Genomic DNA, 16,633 nt, shown 5'->3' with positions numbered 1-16,633 from the left:
GACAGAGAGTGGTGGGGCCGCTCTGATCGTACGGACGAATTTCACGAGTCTCAGTGAGAAAGGAGCTCTCTCTCTCTCTGTAATCTGAGTCAGAAAGAAATCTCTTTGAGGAAAAGAGAGAGGGAGAGAGCGACAGAAAAAGAGTGGGGGAATCGTCGTCTGTCCTGCGCTCGGAATTCCGTCCTCTCTCTCTCTCTCCCTCTCTCTCTCTCTCTTGGCGTACAGATCACGAGTCTCGACGATCACCGGTCTCCTTCTATCTCTCTATCTCTGTCTTGATAAAAAAATCTCAGAAGTCTCTGAGGGATAGAAATTTACAGAAAGAGAAAACTGTTTCTTCCCATAAAATCTCAGTCAGAAAACTCACAGAGAGAGAGAGGAGGAAGGAAAGTGATGGAGGAGATATACGGCATGGGATCGCCGCTGGACTACTCGGACCACACGGTGATCGGGTCATCGGTGTCGCCGGAGGGCCTCTTGTGCCCGCCGGAGTTCGCGTCTCCATACTCGAGCTACTACTCCACCGGCGCCGCGGCCGGTGGCTTCCGCGAGAAGATTTCTGCGTCCGGTGGCGGCGTTGTCGGGCCGATGCCGCCAATCGAGACCGTGCTGGAGTCGTTGATCTCGCCGGGAGGCCTAGCTGGGGTGGAGGTCGACGAGGAGGAGGCGAGGGCGGTGTACGCCGCGGAGATCTCATCGGTGATGAAGGCGAAGATCGCCAGCCACCCTCGGTACCCGAGCCTCGTCGAGGCCTACATAGAGTGCCGCAAGGTAATTAGACGAGTGAGAGAGAGTAATCGCGTTTCACTCAGGTTGATTCGACTCCTATTGCGATCAAATTTCTTGATTGTTCTTCTTTTTCGTTTCTCCTTGTTTGCTTAATTGACAAGCGATTTCGCGTTTGTACAGATTTTTTCTTCTTCTTTCTGTTGGCGAATTTTCCAAGCTTTTTCGTTCTCAGGAAGCGTGCCGACCCTGAGTCACTTCTCCATTTATTTCGCCAAACCATGAACTGTTTTCGGTTGGACTTCTTTCGCTACCTCCACATAGTGCTGGGCATATTTCCATATTCGCGCTAGCTTGGGAAATTCGGGTTTTTGCTTGTACTAATTGGAGAACTTCTGATATTTTTTTCACTTGCTCAGATTTCTCTAGTTCAAGTATCTTTTTTTGGTTCCCGAGAGTTCTCAGTAGGGTCTGGTATTTTACTCGGTAACAGTGTCTGTTTCTAGAATGATTGCGGGAAATCTCGCCCAGGTATCGCTTGGGGCTCTTCTGATCTTTCTCTGCCCGCATCGCCTTGCGAACTCTTTCTTCTTTCTACTGTACTCGTTGGCTTGCACAGCGTCCGTGACCCTTTTCTTCTTCTCACGCTCGTCTTAATGAACAATTGGTTTGATTGTTATTTGAAGTGTAAGTGGTATTTCTTCTCTTATGTGTTACTCATCTCTCTATCTCTCGTAGGTTGGAGCACCACCTGAGATAGCGTCGCTATTGGAAGAGATCCGGCGAGAGAACGATGCCTGCAAGGCGAGTGTAGTTACCAGTTGCTTCGGTGCTGATCCGGAGCTCGACGAGTTCATGGTGGGCATGCTTCTTTTCCTTCTTCATTTCTTTGCTTCTCTACACCCCAAAAGGGAAGATATTAATCGAGGAAAAAGAGCAATTGCTATTAGCAGTGTTCTCTTTCAAAGTTATAGGTTGTTTTGATCGTCACCCGCATATCCGAATAACTAGGGTAAACCAGTGGTTGCATCTAAACAAGGCTTTTGCTTTTCTTGTTTTATTTGTTTTTCTGCCTTTCCCTACCTCTGCAGGAATCTTACTTTGAGATCTTGGTGAAGTACAAGTCGGATCTCACGAAGCCCTTTGACGAGGCAACCACGTTCTTGAATAAGATAGAGAGGCAACTCAGGAACCTATGCAACGGAACCGCACAACGGAACTGCAGTTCTGGTATGGTCTCCGCTTCGTCGCTTTCGTCTTCTCTTTATTTTCTTGCTGGAGTATTTAGTTGAGGACACTTGCTTTTCTAGTTGGTTCCCTCGAAATGTGCTGTGATCTATGCTCTCCACAGTGTTTTGGATTTAGTGTCTGTTTGAAGTTGTGCACTTGAGTTTGTTTATTAAGCTTAAACTCATTGAATTTTGTTCTGGGCAACCCTTTTATTATATTATATATACGTAATAGAGAGAGAGGGAGAGTTGTCTGCTCGTCTTCTAGCGTTGAACTCGGCTACTGGTAAAGAGAAAAATAACCTTGTGGTGATACTGCATGCAGTGGGAGCTTTGATTGTGCATTGTTTTATCAAAAGTGGCAGGAAGGCTTGCTTTTTGGGTGGGTTCTGTCGTTGGCAGAAGCCGTCTGGTCGTGAAATCTTGTCTGTGTCAGCCATGCTTGAGGGTGGACTTTCTCTTTTCTTCGTTTAAGCTGTACGCGTCGCGTGTATGCCATGTCTTGTCAAGAAGAAAAAAAGTTTATTCTTGGAGTTGTTAGGCAGAGGTGTGCTTAACCAAGAAGTTAGACTGACTTCATTTTCTCAACCAGTGCCACAGGATGGGCGTGATTTTCTTGGACCAATTCTCATGTTTGTGGCATCTGAACAGTAAATAACTGCGAAATGACAAGATGGGGAGATGAGAATTATAACAAACCATATGAAAAGTTTTTTTTTTTTTTTGCACTGGATAGGAAAAATAACACCTTGTCACCATCACACAATATAATCTGCGTGTGTGTGCACAGATGCATGATTAATCTACCTGCAGTCCGAAAATGAAAAAAAAAAATATAGCTGGAATTGAGCAGTCCATGTATGAACCTTATTTTTTGAAACGACATGGATGGCTCATATTTAATCTCAATTTCTTGGTGTTCTCATTATTCTTAAAACAAAATAGTGCACCCATTCCCTCTTGGGGTCTAACTTGAGGACCTTGGGTTTTTATGCGTGGGTGAATGTGTTGGTAAAAATCGTGTGGGCCTACATATGACAAATTACGCATTACATCATGTCTTAGGTTCAGGCCCATATTATGTGATCTAATATGGTTGGGTCATGTGATACCTTGTATGGTATGGTGTTATTATGTGAAGAGACTTCTTATGCTCTTTTGTGTCAAATTTCAATTCTATGATAAGTTGAATTGAAAATAGACTCTCCGGTGGTTACAATTAGGTTATGGTCTCCAAACTTTATATAGTGGCCCTCTATTCGGGCACTCCATCTACGACAAGACATCAGTTTCTCTCGTAAGGTTTAAAGAAAAGAAAATGGCCACGTATACAGGTTCTGGAAGATCATACCCGTCAACGATCTACCAGAGCGTCAATGGATTTAGATATGCTTTCGCATTGAGATTCGGTTTATGTTTTGTTTTCAACGTTTTGGCGTGAACATGAATATTGATCTTTTTAGTTTTTTTTTATGGATTTTAGCGCCAACAATTAGAGCATTTTATAATTTAAATTTCTTATTTGGTGTGCTTCATGGGTCATTTTGGTGGGCCATCTTCGGTTATTTTTTGGCCCTATATAGATCATGATTGTGTTTTCTTTATGTTCTTATTGCATAGATTAACGTATTTGTACTTCAATATTCATTTGATTTAGAGTCTGAAACTCTAAATTAAATTGATTGAATCAATATGTTGCCAAAGTAACCTCTATTATGTAGATTAACTCATTTTGGAATATTGTGATGATTATATGTTTGTAGTTCTATGTGAATAGTGATCGGCCCAAAGGAAAATTACTATTTGGCCGAACCCAAGTATATCTTTACAATAATAAATATAGGACAATTCTACGGTTTTTCATGTGAATAATGAGTCGGTTCAAAGAAAGACTCATTGTTTGACAGGACTAATTATTCATGTTTGATTACTGTTTTGAGAGTATCATTTACAAGTTGCCATTTTTGTCCAAAGACTAAATGTCAATGTTGAGCTAGGTATTTTGTGATGGGGTTTACCATAATTTAAATATATTATTTTATGTTAATGCATGTGAAAATGTATGTTAATCGTGAGCTTGTTTTATTCTTAATTCAGTTAATGATTTTGCTTTTTTGATATCTATCAACATTAATTTTATCCTTGTTTTGAGTGGTTCTAATTTCAAAAACTGGAAAGAGAACGTTATGATTGTTCTCGGATGCATGGGTTTTGATCTTGTACTACGAGAAGATCAACGACCTACTCTTGCAGATGGGGTTAAGTTGAGGATAAAAGAAATTTTGAGTAGTGGGATAGATCTAATCTCATGAGTCTCAAGATCTTGAAACATGCAATTCATGAATCCTTCAAGGGCACTACCTCTGAAGAGGTTAATGCCAAAGGTTTTCTTGAATAAATTAGAAAGAGTTTTGCTAAAAATGAAAAGTTTGAAACAAGCACTCCTTTCGAGTCTTGTTTCTATGAGATATAAAGATAAATGGAACATTAGAAAGTACATTATGGAAATGTCTCATTTTGTTTCGAAACTAAATACACTAAAGATAGAGTTATCCAAGGATTTACTCGTGCACTTAGTTTTGATATCTCTTTTTGCACAATACAATCACTTTAAAGTCAGTTATAAATGCCAAAAAGACAAATGGACTCTTAATGAGGTCATTTTACACTGTTTGAAAGAATAGGATAGGATGAAGCAGGAGAAGACAAAAAGTGCTCATTTGGCAGTAGCCTCTAAGGACAAGTTTAAGAAAAAAAAAAGGTTTAAGGAAGTTGTTTCAGACCCTTAATCGCAGAAGAAACAAAAAAGATATGAGGACTCAAAGTCAAGTTTCTTTTGCAAAAGGGAGGGTCACATGAAGAAGGATTGTACCAAATATCATGCTCGACGTGAAAAGAAATGTGCGCTCTTTGGTTTGGTTTGTTCTGAGGTTAATTTAACTTTTATATCCAAACACACTTGGTGGATGGATTCTGGTGGTACCACTCACGTGAGTGTGTCTTGCAGGGTTGCCTAAGTTGTTGAATGCCAATTGATGTTGAAAGATTCATCTATGTGGGCGATGACAAATCAGTTAAAGTTGAAGCAATAGGGACATTTAGGTTACTTTTAAATATTGAAAATTATTTAGATTTGAAAAAAATATTTATTGTACCATCTTTTAGATGGAATTTGGTTTCTATTTTCACTTTAGACAAATATGGTTATTCTTGTTTATTTAAGAATAATTAATTCTAATTGTTTTATAATTCAAATCTTATTGGGACTGGTTCGGTTATTTATCTACGGTTGATAACCTTTATTTACTTAATATTATTGTCTCATGTAATGAAACCTTTCATTTATGTTTTCGTGGTACAAATTGAAATTTAATAAATGAGAATTTTTTTTTATTATGGCACAAGCGCTTAGGTCGTATTTCTAAACAAAGAATTGAAAGGCTTGTGTCGAGTGAAATTCTTGATTTTCTTGATTTCATTGACTTTTCAGTTTGTGTTTAGTGTATAAAAGGAAAACAAGCCAACATAAAAAAAATTAGGTGCCGAAAAAAGAACAAACATCTTATAACTTATTCTTTAAGATATTTGTTGGTCATTCTCTATGGCTTTTTGGAATTGTTAACAATATTTTATTGCGTTCATAGATGATTGATCTCGTTATGAGTACCTATATTTAATTCATAAAAAGTCTTAGTCCCTTGACGTGTTCAAATCATTTAAGGTTGAAGTTGAAATCAAACTTGGCAAAAGTATTAAGGTCGTCAGATCTAACCGTGGTGTTGAGTACTATGGTAGATATGATGGATCAGGTGAACAATGTCTAGGGTCCTTTGCTAAATTCTTAGATTAATGTGGGATTGTCCTTCGATTTACCATGTCAGGCACTTTTAGCATGAATGGTGCTGCTGATAGACGAAACATGATCCTAAAGGATACAGTAAGGTGTATGATTTCTCATTCTACCCAGAGTTCTTCTGGGGAGAGGTATTAAATACTGCAGCTTATGTATTGAGCATGGTGCCATCTAAAGCAGTAACCCAAACCCCATATGAATTATTTACAGACAAAAGGCCTAGTATGAAGCATTTTCATATTTGGGGATGTCAAGCTGAGGCTAGGCCCTATATGCCACATGAAAAAAAACTAAATTTAAGAACAGTTAGCTGTTATTTTGTTGAGTATTTTGAATGGTCCAGGAGTTAAGTTTTATGACTTTGTGAATAAGTCTTTTTTTGAAACGAGAAACACTTTTCTTTATGGGTGTTGAGTTTTGGGGGAGTGATAAAGTAAAAGACATTGTTTTTGAAGAAGAGTTTCTTTCTCTTTCTACGGTTGTGGTTGACAATGATCAAATTTTTATTCCTGACATTGTTTCCACAAATCTATATCAAGGCAATGCTTTAGATCTTCTTGTCCAAAATGAAGCTTTTACTCTATCTCAAGAAATATTTCAAGAACAAGTGCCACTAAGGAAATCCATTAAATAGAGAAAGAGGGCAATTTCAGATGATTGTATTGTCTTTTTATAAGAACGTGAGGGTGATATTGGCTTAAGGGAAGATGATCCAATCAACTTTCATCAAGCCACGTAAAGTTCTAACTCTCAAAAGTGGATTGATGCAATGCACGAGGAAATTAAATCCATGAGGAACAATGTCATATGGGATCTTGTCCCATGACCTAAGGGTCTGAAACCCATTGTTTGCAAATGGATATTTAAAACCAAAAGGGATTCAAAGGGTAATCTGGAAAGATATAAGGCTCGTCTCAAAGGGAAGACATTGATTACACAGCCTTTCGCTTCGATTTCTTCGAAAGACTCTTTTAGGTTTATGATGACACTTGTAGCTCATTAAGATTTGGAGTTGCATCAGATGACAATTTATAAAGATTGTATTCTTTAATTGTAACATTTGATGATACAATTTATATGGTCCAACCAGAATATATTGTCTCAGACGATGCAAAGAAAATTGTTTGCAAATTCAAGAAATCCATCTATTGACTTAAGCAGGCTTCCCGTTAGTGGTACCATAAATTTCATCAAGTTGTCCTCTCATTCGGTTTTGAAATGAATGTGGTTGATGAATGCATATACCGTAAGTTCACTTGTAGTAAATATGTTTTCCTGATTTTATATATTGACCTCATATTGCTTGTCAATAATGATATAGGCATATTGTAGTAAACCAAGAGTTTTTTTATAAAGAAATTTGAAATGAACGATCTTGGTGACGTTTCTTTTGTATTAAGGATCCAAGTACATTGAGACTGTTCTTGGGGTATTCTTGGATTATCGCAAAAGAGCTATTTCGAAAGGATTTTGGATAGATTGCTAAGGGAGACAAGTTTAGTTTCGCTCAATGTCTCAAGCACCAATTTGAAATTAAGGATATGAAATAGATTTTCTATGTATGTATTTAGCCGATGTACGGTTTCATACAGCATGCATCGCTTACGCAATTTTCTTAGCTCAATGTGTGACACATCGGGCCTTGCTTTATGTCATTTACTTTGTCGTCGTGCTATAATGTGCACATGCTTATGCTTTACTATATAAGTATTTTATATACATATATAAGTTTATAAAGTATGCAGTTTTGTGTACTCCTACTTTAGATTTCGTGTGCATGCATTTAAAGATGCAGATTTGCGCATCCTTGCCAAGTCATTGTTTTAAAAGAATTTCACAACAAGATTTCGAGCTCGTATTATTCATTGTCTCGAAAAGCAAAACAAGTATTTGACATTTGTGTTTTCGTGACTAAGTTGGGATATGGAACAGATTTTTTATGCATATGCTATGATGAGTCTTATGTATGCTCAGGTGTGTATGCCTTCGAATTTAGCTTACATTGTTGGGATGTTAATTAGATATCATAATAACCCTGGTATGAATCATCAAAAAGTAACCAAACCGGTTATGTCGTATTTAGCTTACGTACAAAAAGTAAGATCAGTTGGAGATCATTGGGTATTCTGATTCTGACTTTGCGGGATGTCAAGACAATCACAGATTCACGTCAGGTTATGTTTTTTATTGGTCGGTTGAGCTATTTCCTCGAAGAATGCCAAGCAGACACTCGTTGCTTTTTTCACCATGTTCAAAGAATTTGTCGCCCGTTACGAGGCATTCAATCATTGAATATGGTTACAAAATTTTGTCATCAGACTGCGGATTTTGGATAATGCTGAGAAATTTTTAAAGTTATTTTGTGATAATAATTAAGCAGCGCTATAATCTAATAACATTAGAAGCTCATCAAACATATTGACATTAAGTTTTTTGTTGTTAAAGAAAGAGTGCAGAATGGTCAGATATCGATAAAAAATATTGGCACAAAGTCCATGCTTGTGGATCTGTTTACTAAAGGTTTGCCACCCAAGATTTTTCACGATCATGTTGCTCGAATGAGTGTTTTATCATTGTATGATATGCAGGTTTGGTGGGAGTTTGTATTTGGACAAAACATATAATAAAGTTCCTTTTACCACTTAATAATAAAGTTAAAGTTTTGGTTACATTATTTACTCATTTATTATGATCTTACTAAAGTTTATGGAAGGACTAGTTGGAAATAGGCTTGTTTGGATATGTAATTTTCATGCTTCATATTCATACTTGGTCCATGTCATTTGGTTATGTCAATATACATTATCATTGATGGGTCTAATTACGTTATTTGTCATGAAGACCGCTTTGGTTCTATGTTGACATGATCAATGGATTAAATTGGTAAAGATATCAATTGATAAGACATTGTTTTTGAGTTCATAACCTTATAGTGGGTGATTATAAGGTTACATATGTCGTCTAATTAAGAGATTGTTGGGAAAATTTGTGTGGGCCTACGTATGACAAATCACACCTTGTATGTTATCTTAGGTTCAGGCCCATATTATGTGATCTAATATGGTTGGGCCATGTGATATCTCATATGGTGGGGTGTTACTGCGTGAAGAGACCTCTTATGCCCTTTTGTGTCAATTTTCAATTCTATGATGGGCTGAATTGAAAATAGACTCCTGAGTGGTTATAATTAAGTTATGGTCTTGAAACCTTATATAGTGGCCCTCTCTTGAGGCTCTCCATCTATAACAAGAGAAATCAGTCTCTCTCGTAAGGTTTAGAGAAAAGAAAAGGGCCACATATACAGGTTCTGGGAGATCGTACCCATCAACGATCTCCCAGAGTGCCAATGGATTTAGGTACGCTTTCGCATTGAGATTTGTTTTATGTTTTATTTTCAATGATTTGGCGTGAACATGAATATCGATCTTTTTAGTTTTTATTTCGGTGGATTCTAACTCCAACAGAATGTTCATTTGAAGGTCATGACTACAACTTTAGCATCCTTTGTGTTTCTGGCATTAGAATGGAATATATTTTATCTCTCTCTAGCTCTTTTTGTTCGAATTTGTTGGAAGTTGACTCGTTCTTTTAGTGGGTGGTACTTTGAGGCTGTAGGTAGATAGGTTTCTGAGCTTTTAGAAGTGTGTGATTGTATGGTCAGGGGTTTTTTTCATTTGCATTTTGTGATGAATTTAATCTAATGATGATTTCATGATTTCCTGGATCCTGCCTTCTTTGGTAGCGTGAACCTAGCTTGTAGCTGTTGTGCCTGTGCTTCTTCCTGCATGTCTAATTCTGACATGAATGTTCTGCTTGGTATTTTAATCCTTTTATGTGTTCATTGTGCATTATGCTGTTTATTTTTGCTAGTTCTTGTTTTTGGTCATGTCCTAGTTTTGAAGTCAAGATTGTTTGACTTCATGCCTCCTTAGTCTGTAGTCATTGCCAATCAATTGTCTCTTCACTGAAGCTTGGTTAGCAGCTGTTAGTGCACGTTACTTTGTATTGGAACGTTGCAAGTTCGAAACCCAATGGCACGTTGTATAACTGGTGTTGGTCTGTCTAACCCTATTTTGCCTATCAAAAAAAATGTATCATGGTTGTCATTCTTATTAGATCTTGCTGAGTTTGAATTGTGCCCTCCTTGTATTCGTCACATTCATTAAGGTTCAGTTGTAAGATTCAATTGTGTTACTGTTTGATTTTTTGTGGGCTGGTTGTGTTCTAAGTTGGAAGCACAAGATTATACTTTTTCTTAGAAAGAAGATGAAAGAGAAGTGCTAGATGATGGGCCGTGATATTGGATATTATTGTTGTTTTTTCTGTTCTGTGCTTTTGGTAGCTGCCTTTTCTTGCCTCTGGTTCCTTACACTTCTTGGGTCCGTTGTTGTCATTTTCCAACTATTACTCTTGCTCATAATTCTTCTAGTTTGGCCTCCATGTCTTTGCCTCACATTAGGTCCCTTGTTGCACATTTCTTAATATTGGGGTTCCGGCATAGTTGTCTAACTCAGCTAGTCGACTCGGGAATCACCCGAGTTGACCCAGATCGGGGTCACCGATTCAGGACTTCCGATCCACATCCTTCTTGTGTGTTGTTTTCACACATTTTGTGATTTTAATGCATGATTCCCATAAAATAGTACCTGTTATATGGAATTATATGTTTTTAGATAATAAATACTGACAATTATGTATAGTTTAATACTTATAACTTGGTCATTGATGTGATGTTTACAAATTTAATTTTGAGTTTTTCCATATCTTGACACTAAAAAATGCATAGTTCTAACTGGTCCGAGTTACCGCGTCGACCCGCAGACTTGCGAGTCATGGCTTGGGTGATCTGACTCCTGGTCACGAGTTTGCCAACTATGGGCTCCAGCTCATATCTGCATTGTAAGCAGGGTGTATCTTCCAAATTTTAATCCTTTTTTTTTGTTGCATTCTATCCCATTTTATTCTCATTATGGTGATCATGGACAAAATAATCAAATATTATTCTTTTGAAAGTATGAAGTATAAACGTTGATTATACTTCTTGAGTGGTTCATATACTGTGACCATTTTTGTTTTAACAGTATTATTAGTAGTTACTTAGAATTTTCTGTGTAGGATCAGGTGGCCGTGCACTTCTTACGCACCATCATTTATTTTTCCTTGGTGGCATTCCTATGAGCTATTGTGGGACTGTCTTGAACCCTGCAATGATATTTCACTTATTGTATGATCTTATTTCCCACACCCTGTTATTTGGAATTTGAGGAACTGTTTTCACTCTGATTTTCTTTAATTTTTTTAATTTGTTGTTTCTGCTTTTGATGTCCCTATCTAACTTTGGAAATGTAACATGTGGAAGTTGATTTTGGAAAGTGTGCTTTGAGGTGAAGGTGCAAAAGAATTTACACATTGAACACATAATTAACCTTTTAGTACTATTACTTTTTCAGAGATGGTACTTATTTGACTTTGTTGAGAAGTTTGCTGTGAATGAACCAAAACTATTCTCTGGGACTTGTTTAGTTAGTTGAATATTTTGGGTATTAGAAAATTTCTTGATGGTTTTGTCTCTACCTCTGAATGTAATAAAGTCTACCCTCAGATTCTTTCTTGTTTGCATGATGTTTCCCTTTTTCTTCTGTGTGATCTAGTATTCATTGCATCCTTGTTTCCCTTTTCTTGAAATAATTATGCATACTTGTGGGAACGAGCAAATAGAGTTCAATGTTGAGGTTGTTTACTTTATCTGAATTGTGGGCCACGTGTATTTTTCATATAGTGTGGCATGAGATTTTAGATGCTTGCCAGATCTAGGACTTCCCATAACATATCCTAGGACCCTAGCTTGATTCTTCAATTCAGCTGGTTTGTCTATTGGCAATTCAATCAAGTAAACATACTGATGTAATATTATGATCTTTGTATCTGTTGTTAGCTTTTGTGTGTACTTCTGTGGGGGGTCATAATGATTTCATCTAGAATCTCAATTGACTTGATTATTTGCAAGTCTGTATTTTCGTATTTTTGTTACAAATAAATATTAATTCTTAATGTTTTCTGTGGACATAGATGAGCAAGCTGGATCATCGGAAGATGAATTGAGTGGTGGAGAGATTGAAGTGCAAGACGCAAATCCCCGTTGTCAAGGGCATGACCTCAAAGATAAACTTCTACGTAAATACAGTGGTTACCTGAGTAGCCTGAAACAAGAATTCTCAAAGAAGAAGAAGAAAGGGAAGTTGCCAAATGAAGCTAGGCAGAAATTGCTTGATTGGTGGAATTTTCACTACAAGTGGCCGTATCCAACAGTATGATTCACCACATTTATTCTGAAACTTTATTCACTATTTTCTAGACTTCTGATTGTGTGTTGATGTTTTCTATGGTGGAGCACCATATTGCTATCCCAAGGGTGGATGGAGTTGTGGTTATTGTCTCTTTTATGATGTTCTGCTACTTGAGCATTGACACTTAATGCTCTTCTCGGATTTATCCCATTATGGATATGGCAAGGTCTCCATGAGGAACTTCTAGGTCAAATCCCCAAATGGTGATGACATGTGAGGCTGTCTGCTGAAATGCATGAGAATTGGCTGCCTAGTTTGATCCTTACTTCAAGCTTGTCTTTTGATTGGGCCTCAATATATTCATTGTTACGTGAATTTCTGTTTTATATTTCCATTATTGGTTGATTGTAATTTTCATGGAATTTTCATAAATGATTGTAATTTGGTGATATGGTTTGCAGACTTGACCTTAAATCTTATTAATGGTGATCGGATGATTCTGTGAATAATGATGTTTCACACTATTCAAATTTCAAACTGTATTCCCTTAACCAGATTCATGATACTAAAAATTGTGGACAAGAATTTAGTTGTTGCTCCTTGTGCCTAATCCTGGAGATCCAGGTAATACTACAGAGGCCTGTGTTTATCGTTGGACGAGTCAATCCAGAACTTACGGGGCTAAATTCCATACTATTGTGATTGTGTCTTCTATAACGAACTGAACCATTGTTTAGTTTCCATTGTCATTCTGGCTAATAATGAGACTCTTGATTGCTTTCTTTTCATATCTTCTGTAACTTTTTATCTTTCACTGGAGTGGTGTGACTGAACTCGATATCCTCTTTTTGAGCATGTCTCTCTAACACACTAAACTGGTGTCCAGTTTTGCCTATGATTTAAACTAATCAAAATCTAGATTGGTTTCTTTAGATGCATTCTGCCTGTTTAATCTTCCGAGCTGCCAGTTGTCTTCACTGCACTTTTCTCGAGGTTCCTCAATCATGGTCTGATGTTTATCCAAGCTGCTTGTTCTCTGGAAAATACCATGGCTCTGCTCCCTAATTGTAGTATTTTCTTCATTGGTATCTTGTGGTGAGACCATCCATATTTATGGGCATGTCATGCAGATACTCCATTTTGACTCCGATTCTGTATCCTCTGCCTGTGTTAACCAAATATTTCTGTGAAAACTGGAACGGGATCTTTTCGGGGGCTGAATTAAGTTATGTTTGCTTAGATGTGGGTCATATCCTAGTATTTTCAATTGGCAGAGACATGTAACTATTGGTCAATCCAGAGCTAGTAATTGTTTGATATGATCTGCAGTCAGCTGCTTCCAGAATAAAATCCCTTCTTTGTCCTTTGTTAAGGCCTGAAATTGGAGAATTGTTTGAGTTTGCTTCAGGAACTTTGTGCTGAAACATTTTATGACCTACCCAGACATGAATTCATCTCTTAGACCTGCGTCAGTGTTGGGCATGGATGAAACATACGGAGCTCCATTTTCAGCTGTCATCTGGAAACTTTTCGATTATGCCATCACTATCACACGTTTGTTGAATGCATGGAAGATAGCTGCCAAAACTACAATTGGTACTTTCTCTATTCTGACAACGATGGTACTCTGCAGAGAAAATTCAATAGTGAATACCATGTTGTATGATCATGTGCGGTATCTTAGAAAATTCCAACTAATCCTTTCTCTCGTTCACGATCCTTCTCTTAGGTGGTCTTCACACGCCTTAGTCTTACACGACTGTTCAATTTCTCTTGCAGTACATTATACGTTTAGATTCTGTTCCATAGTTATTGATGTCGTGGTATTAGATCTTATTCCTTCTGGGTGAGAAGATCACAGCCATCCTGGCGGCCCCTCTCAAAAGTGACCCTTCACAGGGCTTTTCTCTATTCAGTTTATAACTTTATATATGAAGGCCTGTTAGAGAAATGCTCAAAAATACCTTGTCACATTGCAATCAATGATAATTAAGCTTCATTTCTTTGTTGTTGCAGGAAGCTGACAAGATTGCGCTGGCAGAGTCAACAGGGCTGGACCAAAAACAGATAAATAATTGGTTCATAAATCAGAGAAAACGCCATTGGAAGCCTTCTGAGAATATGCAATTTGCTGTAATGGACAGTCTTTCTGTGCCTTTTTATGAGGAAGACTGAGGTGGATGCCCCTTTCTTTCCTTGTATATACCTGTTTTGTTGTTTCAAACTCAATTGAATGCAATGCATTCTTTTATATTGTATTCTGCCTTTGTCATTGAAGTATCATGATGTTTCAGGCAGTAGCAGTTATACATATTGTGTCATTTCCACAACTGCTAGTCTGCTACTTGCATCTCTTCGTTGACAGAACAGAATTCTGGATGAATTTGTTTATACATAAAATTATGATATGAATTAACCTTTGGACTATCTCAACGTATCCCTCCTTTTTAGATAAATGATGCCTGTGAACCACAGTTTCTGAAACATAATCATGATTTTCGTGTACTCTAAAAGGCATTTCCATCTGACGGTACATTAATGCTCAAGTATATATCTTAGTTTGCTAAAAGTTTGTATAAGGGGCTCTTGAGTTTTCAGTAATTCTTGCTTCATGCTATGATATGTTGCTATTTTGCGGCTTCCTATCTGTCATACTTGTTTATCGTCATAAAGATTCAACAGAACTTGTTCGAGTAGTACTTAGTCTGGCCTTAAGTTTCTTTTTCTGATGCGATTACTATAAAAATTTGGGTTAGGTTCTTCATTTCTGCATCTGATCCTGTTTACAGTTAGGTCCAGTAGCTGCATGTGTTTGGTCATACCATTGCAAGTTGCTTGTAACTTTGCTTTTTAATATGATTTATACCCATTAGCTTATCGTGGAGTCATTAATGCTTTTGTCAGACGGGAATCCGATCCTTTATCATATGCTGCCAGTAGCCAATGTGATAAGTATGAACTCTCTTAGGATGGTAACTTAATGCCTTGGGCCGCCAAGAACGATGTGACTTCTATTGATTTCTAATCGACAATTGATGCTGCTGGGCGAAATTTTTAACATTTGGAAGTAACTGCAACTGAAGAACGACAGAAAGTGCAATTTAATGCCGCCCAAGTGCTTTGATACAATTATGTGTCGGACTACATGAATGCTTGATGGAGTTGCAACTGTATGCGGTGTTCTATTATTTAGAGCTTGTATTATATGCCGCTGGGGATTTTGGATTGGTTCCTGCACTCATATATATATATATATATATATATATATATATATATATATATATATATATATATATATATATATATATATATATATATATATATATATATAGAGAGAGAGAGAGAGAGAGAGAGAGAGAGAGAGAGAGCAATTGGTGCCTCCCTAATTTTCGAATGTACGACTGTATGTGATCTCTTTTGTTGGAGCTTATATTATATGCAGCTGGGGATTTTGGATTGGTTTGTGCACTCGCACATATAATAGACGGAGAGACAACGGCAGAGAACAATTGGTGCTTCCCTAATTTTCGAATATACAACTGTATGAGCTGTTCTATTATATTGGAGCTTATATTATATACAGCTGGGGATTTTGGATTGGTTCGTGTACTCACAATAGAGAGGATAATTGGTGCCTCCCTAATTTTCGAATGTACCTTACATACGCCACCTTTTTATGGTCATCGCTCAGGGCGTTTGTTGATTAATCTAAGGCTGTAAACGTGTTTATCGTTGTCTATTGACCAGATTATATATATATATATATATATATATATATATATATATATATATATAGAGAGAGAGAGAGAGAGAGAGAGAGAGAGAGAGAGAGAGATGATCTTTAACTTGCGCACGATGGCCTTCGGACATGGTAAAAGTCCGAAAGGTGTAAGCTGTCTTCTATTCTTGGTTGATAAATAACATTGTTGGTTCAGTGGGTCTGGCTGTCTTCGGTTTCATGACTACAGCCTGCGTCTATCCAAGTGTGTGGCGGCTTCCTCACCAACCCGTCATGACTTTGACCCTCTGTTGTGCCTGTGGCGTGTCTAACAGTTTGCTTGAGATGCATGTTTCATTATCGGTCGAGCATCTTTTTGATTTATAGAATTGAATCTGCACCTTCCTTTTGCTCTCTTATATAACTCATGTATCGTTTCTTTCATTATTAATCATTCTTTCATTATTAATTCTGAATGATGGGTAAATATGGGCATGTTGAGGGATTAATTATATTGTCTAACCAATGTTGGTGTTTTCTGCTTTTTAGTATTTGTAGTACAATTACTGGTCATGCGGTTCGGCCTCTCTCTCTCTTTGATAATAATGGTGTTGGGCAATGCCTTTACTATGAACTTTTGTGTAAAATGTTTCTTAACTATTTCAGCCCTCTCTCTCGATACTGTTTTAGTAGACAACTTATCAAAATAGCACAAAGCTGTTGTTTAACTCTCTCTCCGTATTTGCGAGTTACGTGCTCTATCCTGACGTGGACTAGTTTTTATTACTGAATTTTTATCCAACACTAAAATCTTTACTCA

The 16,633-nt window shown here is 37.3% G+C and overlaps 1 protein-coding gene across 1 annotated transcript; it reads left to right on the top strand.

The window, feature by feature from the left end:
- The first annotated feature begins 393 nt into the window (after nt 1-393).
- LOC149832205 (homeobox protein knotted-1-like 6) lies at nt 394-14,270 on the top strand. The gene is made up of 5 exons (XM_090013190.1): nt 394-771; nt 1,465-1,584; nt 1,818-1,956; nt 11,878-12,116; nt 14,112-14,270. Exons 1-5 carry the CDS (start codon nt 394-396, stop codon nt 14,268-14,270), a joined length of 1,035 nt encoding a protein of 344 aa, XP_089869316.1.
- The last annotated feature ends 2,363 nt before the right edge of the window (nt 14,271-16,633 follow it).

This window comes from Nuphar pumila, chromosome 7, assembly GCF_984573655.1.
Source record: "Nuphar pumila chromosome 7, dmNupPumi1.hap1.1, whole genome shotgun sequence".
Taxonomy (NCBI): Eukaryota; Viridiplantae; Streptophyta; class Magnoliopsida; order Nymphaeales; family Nymphaeaceae; genus Nuphar; species Nuphar pumila.
The sequence above is the reverse complement of the archived record's forward strand: the minus strand, read 5'-3'. Positions and strand labels throughout refer to the sequence as shown.